The sequence below is a fragment of the Macadamia integrifolia genome, chromosome 6 (assembly GCF_013358625.1).
Source record: "Macadamia integrifolia cultivar HAES 741 chromosome 6, SCU_Mint_v3, whole genome shotgun sequence".
Lineage (NCBI taxonomy): Eukaryota > Viridiplantae > Streptophyta > Magnoliopsida > Proteales > Proteaceae > Macadamia > Macadamia integrifolia.
Genome location: NC_056562.1, coordinates 34118311 through 34125019, shown reverse-complemented (window position 1 = coordinate 34125019; position 6709 = coordinate 34118311). Strand labels below are relative to the sequence as shown.

The 6709-nt window shown below is 39.0% G+C and overlaps 1 protein-coding gene across 1 annotated transcript; it reads left to right on the top strand.

Moving 5' to 3' along the window:
- Positions 1–2770: 2770 nt before the first annotated feature.
- LOC122081196 (UDP-glycosyltransferase 84B2-like) lies at positions 2771–4486 on the top strand. The gene has a single exon (XM_042648210.1). It carries the CDS (start codon positions 2844–2846, stop codon positions 4326–4328), a length of 1485 nt encoding a protein of 494 aa, XP_042504144.1. The 5' UTR covers positions 2771–2843; the 3' UTR covers positions 4329–4486.
- The last annotated feature ends 2223 nt before the right edge of the window (positions 4487–6709 follow it).

The window sequence follows — 6709 nt, the reverse complement described above, 5'->3', positions numbered from 1 at the left end:
TGATGAATTAAACCCTTAAGTGGAATTCCTCTTATTTTGGAAGTTCATAACTTGGCCCTCTTTGGTATCATTTTTCTTTTTGATTTTTGTTCACAAAAATGGTTTTGGTTATATTTGATATCATTTATGGAGCTTGTTTCTATTTAAAAAAGATGGCAAAACATAAAAACCAAAAAAGAGATCAAGAGTCATTTATGTGTTTTGACAAAAAATGATTTTCAGTTATTTTTTTTGCTGGATTTTAATAAACATATGCTTAAATGCCCAATTTGGAGGAATAAAGTAGTCATTTGCTTTGTAATTAGAAATCTAAGCCCCTTTTTCTTCAGTCCAAAGTGGAGAAAGAGAGTTATAAGAAATATGGGTGAAGGGAATCTCTTCACCCGTTTCTTTAAAAAACTATTTTGCACATAGAGATACCAAACTATTTCTCACAAAAAATTATTTTTTCAAGTAGTTACCAAAAACATTTTTTATGTTTTAATAAAAAATAATTTTCATTAATATTTTTTGTTAGATAGATAAAAATAAAAATAAAAAATGATACCAAAAAGGCCTTAGAATATCACCTATTACCATTAAGCGCTTTTAAAAACATTTGTAATGTGAACTGTTGCCAACAGAAAAAACAAAAAAAAAAAAAAATCAGTGTGCTTTCGTTTTTCTCTACATAATAATTGAGTACAAGTCTCTCAATTGTGCGGAGAAAGATTCCTCACTTCACTAAGTTATGGACAAATGAACAATAATGCGTTCTAAATTTTATTAATAAACTGCCAAAAGAGTCATTATAAGAATTTCAGAAGCCTCCTCAAAAGCTGGTTGATTCTCATCCAAGCAATTAATTATGGATTAAGTTTTTCTCCAACGAGTGGGGATCTTCTCCCCACGTGGATTTCTTACTTTACAGTGTCCATGAGATGGGATCCGAATCCTCTCCATGGAGCCCATGGACCATAAAGTGATCCCACGGTTGGGAGGACCCAGGATACATCTTGAGGTCACTCCAGCTGTGAGATCACATGGGCTCTATGGAGAGAAATCCTATCCCCATGGGATGTCGACTGAGTGATGATTGGATTCACCATTAATTTAAAGTCTCACCCTCTTTGTTCATGGTTTGAACTATCTTTACTAGTCTAACTAGAAAATCAAGTGAGCAAGGTGAAGAAATACTTGTTCGAAAAAACTCAGTCTAGTCTGCTTTGCACTTTCAACAACTAGCCTTCCTCTCTAAGTGACAAGCTGAGTAAGTTACTATGTGCCCTTGGTAATAAGCAAGTATTCTAATGATCATAATCTTTCTTGTGGTTCTATTCGCATTCATTTATCAGTCTGTTCCTTTTGTGGCTTTGACAAAATCACTTGCAAAGAGCAGAGCTAAGCTTTCGCCAATAGAGTTATACCAGTCAGTGATGGAAAAAGGTTTTTAGAACTGACTAGGTTATCAATAAGCAACATTCTTTGCAATCTGTCTTTTTTTCAGTTAAAGATTTGTCGTCATCTGGTATGAGAGCTGAGGTTGTATAAATATGGTAGTGAGACAATCGTACGTATAAATGGTATTGTATTCCGAGAGACCAACGATATGAGGTTTGAATGTAATTTTATATTAAATAATAATTTTTTTTATAATATTGACATTCTCTAGATAATAAAGTAAATTATCCATAAAATAATACACACACATTGTCAGTACAATAATGGTGATGGTGACTTATCACTCATCCGAGGTTCAGAAAAGCTTTACGGGACCTTTAACTCTTTTAGGTTGTTTCTTTGTTCTTAAGTTTATATTTCTTTCTTTGGGTGTAACTTTTTTGTTTGTTCTTGTGTTAACAGATTGTGGTCCTGTTGGGCACTTGGACTGTTCATGGTTTTGTCTTGGAAGGGGCTTGCAATTTGGAACCACTAGCAATTCTTGATTGGCGTCATTGCCTACGTTAGCTACACGCATGTGCAGAGTAGTATATGCTTTCTCACTCTCTTTCCTTGTGGATCATGTGGGCTCCTTATATATGAATTGTGAGCTTTTTCTTTTCTTCTTTATTTCCGTGTATCAATTGATTTGGTATGACAGACTTTGTCTATTACAAGCAGGACGATTTGATCAAATTCTTCTCTATAGTTGATGAAATTATGTAATTCGAAGGCCATATTGTTTGGCAAGAAATAAATAAAATTCTTTATTTTGTCCATGAAAAAGAAAAGGGTTGATTATGTAAAATGGAATCTTTTTGTTCGAGGGTAATTCACTAATCATTTATTTTGTTACTTTAATTTTTTATGAATGTCTGAGAATACCCTCTAACTTGCCACCTCCGATGCTAAATACCATCAAAAGTGAGTCACTTACGCTGATGAAGAGAATATCTTTCACTTATGTATTTTTCTGCCGTTTTGACAAAACATGCTAAACAATGAAAAAAATAGTAGTTAAGACATTAATATCTAGAGAGGTCATTAGAGCATTCAGGCTCGACATCCCTTCACAATTCATGTACGGAAAGGTAAGAAAAATTTCACCGTTAAATATTTTAGTGGAAGAAATAAGGTTACATACTGGTGCAAAAAGATCATGTTGCCTCGTAATGAAGATGCTCTTACTCACCCGCCAATTAACCATACATGCATGTGTGACTGCTTAGCCTTGTACTGATGGGGTCAATGAAGGGCCAAGCAGAGGCATCAACTAGGGTAAGATTGTCATTTGCCCCATATCCGTCTTTGCGCACCCCATGGACAACACGATCAGGTTTCCCTTATAATTTCCCCTCCTTTCATTTATTTCATCATTTCTGCCAAACAAGCAGAACCTCGATCCTCAGTCCCATCCTTGTTTGATGCTCTGCTGCCCTGAGCCAACAATGGTAGCCTCCAAGGAATCCCGAGAAGGAGAGGTTCACGTCCTAATGGTGGCGTTCTCCGCCCAAGGCCACATGAACCCCATGCTTAGGTTTGGCAGCCGCCTAGTGGCCAAGGGCTTACATGTGACCCTCGCCACCACCGACTGCGCACGAGACCGTATCCTCAAGTCCCTCTCTTCCACCACCATAGTCGATGACAAAAAGATACGTCTCGAATTCTTCTCCGATGGACTAAGCGTCGACTTCGACCGCTTATCCCACATGGACCATTTCATGGACAGCATCGGCAAATTCGGTCCCATTAATCTCTCCAAACTCATCAATGACCTCTCCGGTGACGCTCACCGTCCTAAGTTCTCATGCATCATTGGCAACCCCTTCGTACCATGGGTGGCAGACGTCGCTGCGCAACATAACATCCCCTGTGCCCTCCTCTGGATCCAACCCTGCGCTCTCTTCGCCATCTACTATCGCTTCTACAACCAATTGAACTCTTTCCCCACCCAACCCAACTCCGACTCTGTCGTTCACTTGCCGGGTCTCCCTCCACTCCAAACCACAGACTTACCGTCCTTCGTTCTACCCTCAAATACCTTCGGCAGCTTCCCCAAGTTGTTGTCCAACTTGTTCCAAAGCTACATGAACAAGTTCAAATGGGTATTCGGTAACTCATTCTACGAGCTCGAGAAAGACGTGGTGGAATCCATGGCCGAGCTCTGCCCTATCAGACCCGTTGGCCCACTCGTGCCGTCCACTCTTGTAGGACTAGTTGAAGGTGGTGACATCGAAGTTGATATGTGGAAACCGGAAGAACGATGCATCGAATGGTTAGACCGGAAACCTGTTTCGTCAGTTATTTACGTCTCCTTCGGAAGCATCCTAGTGCTATCGGAAAAGCAGATGGGGAACATCGCAATGGGTCTTAAAAACAGTGACCGTCCGTTTCTTTGGGTGGTTAAGCCACAAGACAACACAAAACCGGTTGGATTACCGGCTGGGTTCTTGGAAGAGACTGAAGACCGGGGCCTGGTGGTGCCATGGTGCCCTCAGACGAAGGTTCTGGATCATCCTGCGGTCGCCTGCTTTATGAGTCACTGTGGGTGGAACTCGACGCTTGAGACGGTTGCCGCCGGAGTTCCGATGATTGCTTTTCCACAGTGGACGGACCAGCCGACCAACGCAAAGCTCATAGTGGATGTCTTTAAGATGGGGGTGCGGGTCGAACCAGATCCAGATGGGACGGTTAGTAAGGAAGAAGTGGAGAGATGCATAGATGAAATTACGAAAGGACCCAAGTCGGAGGAATTGAAGAGGAAGGCCGTCCATTGGAAGGAGGCTTCCAAGATGGCCGTGGCTGAACATGGTTCGTCTGATCGGAATATCCAAATCTTTGTTGACGAGATCGTGGGAAAGCATTCCTCATCTCCCTCCATGTCACTCCACTCCATCGATGATGACTAGTGAAGAAGGAAAATTGGATATTTGGATTAAGGGGTTCAGGGCTGTTATTTGGTTTAGATTCCATTTTAAAGGAAAATGGTATCACGGTTACCCATAATAGTACCAAGCTTCCATCAACTTCTAAAGTAATAATATTCCTTTTGAATTTTATGGATTAATGTATATCTCTCAATTTCTGTTGGATTTTTTTATTCTCCGACCCCCATCTCAATGGGGTCAATGAAAACAAAAAGTCAAAAAATCATCAAAAGTTTAAGGTAGTAAAATTTTAATAAATATAGGTCAAGTGTAAGGGAGTAATATTTTTCCAAAAGAAAATTTTGTATGATCAAGTAAAATGTACGTGCATAAGATTTGAACTCTTTGCAATCATTGGGTATCAAATGATAAATTTATACCAAATTTGACTAGAAATACAGAAAAACCATGGAATGAGATTTGGATTAGTATTTGTCTAATAAATTTGAACAATTGTCTTCCTATATACTTCTATGCACTCTCTTGATAGTTCAATCATACTCTTCTTAATCTTATATTTTTCGAATTTTTTTTGTTAATTGGACAATTATTTTTTAATTGAAACTTGATAAATGAATAAGAGACTTTGGAGTTTATTTCCCTACAAAAATTCAGTCTCGTCCAATCTGTCACGTGACAAAATTCAATGCTTGTTTGTAGATTTATGCTTCATACTTCTTCTATACCATAAAGAAAGTCCTTGTTTTAGGAAAAAATTTCGTTGTTACCTAAGTTGTAGCCAAGTAGCTACAACCCCATGGTAACAGCCCAGGCAGCAGCCAAGTTTCATTCTTTGTTTTAGGTTTTTCAATGTCCAAAGATGTTTGCGCATGGTTAAAACCAAGATATGAACCTTTTTTTTCCCCCCTCATCCCATATTTAAGCATCCACGCATTTATTTATGATCACTTGCCATAATGGCTTTCCACTAACATTATAGAGGGTAATTGGTGGTTACCAAAGTGATGAACTAAGAAATTGTAACATTCCATTAATGTTCCAATCATTATTTTTGTAGGTCAAACCAGTACTTATTAGTACACATAATATGGGAGAGAATAAGAACACATAATATGGGAGAGAGGTGAAACTAGCCATTATCCATTAGTACTTATCGTATGGGACTGGATGTGTAAAGCCCATTGACTCAAATGGGGTTCTAAGTGGGCTATTATTTTTTTTTCCTGCGTCTAACCCAGAACATCACATAAACACGAGGACCAAGTTTGAAATGTGAAAAGAGGATGTTTGGATCAATCCCATTTTAGTTGGCCATGGTTTATTGGTTATAACTAGAAAAAGGATGAGTGTGCATCAGGTTCTCGTCCCAGAATAATTTTCATATGAACTGATTTACACACATAGAATCCACCATATGATTTTTCCTTATATGGATTCCGTATGTGTGAATCAAGTTCGTACGAAAACCGCTAATAACAATAACAACAACAATCATAACCTTATCCCAACTTGATGGGGTCGGCTACACGGATCTGATAAGGTCTAAGATGCATGAAAGCATAAAAATAAGCACTCTAAAAAAAAGTAAAAAAAAAAAAAAGGTAAAATGAGGTAAAAAGAAGAAGTTAAAGCAGTAGTCAAAGTAGCAACCTTAGAACATCCCCTATAGGGGGTCAACTACACGGGTCCTCCACTTACCTCTATCCGCGGTCATACCAGGATCGATCCCTACCAACTGCATATCTTTTCTTACCACTTCATCAATGGTCATTTTAGGTCTGCCTCTCCTTCTAGCTCCATGTAATTGAAATTGCTTATACTTCCTTACTGGGGCATCCATGGGTCTCAGTTGAACATGGTCATACGACCTCAATCGGCTCTCGCAGAGCTTGTCCTGGATTGGAGCCACCTCTAACTCTTTTCTAATACAATCATTTCTTACTCTGTCTCTTTGAGTCTTTCCGCACATCTCTCTCAACATCCTCATATCTGCTACAACCAATTTATTCAAATTACTCTTCTTGATTGCCCAACACTCTGCCCCATACATCATCGCTGGTCATATTACTATCCTGTAGAATTTTCCTTTGAGTTTAACTGGCATGCGTTTACCATATGGCATTTCTGAGACACTTCTTGTCACACCCCGTTCTCACAGAACCGGGCCAGTGACCGGGTTAACACCGGTTAACCCAAACCTGCCAGGATCATTAGATACTGTATTCCACCACAGCATACACACAACTAATATAAGCTCATCAGATCAGCGGAAGACTAAGTTTTACCTGTGAATAATCCCATATACTTGATACCCGAATTGTGATACAATAATTATATACATGTGGGCCCGAAGGCATGATATTTACACAATAAAAGTACAATTCATATATCAAGTATGTAAA

Excerpts from the sequence above, each read along its gene's own strand:
- LOC122081196 (XM_042648210.1), top strand. The coding sequence starts at position 2,844 with ATGCTCTGCTGCCCTGAGCCAACAATGGTAGCCTCCAAGGAATCCCGA.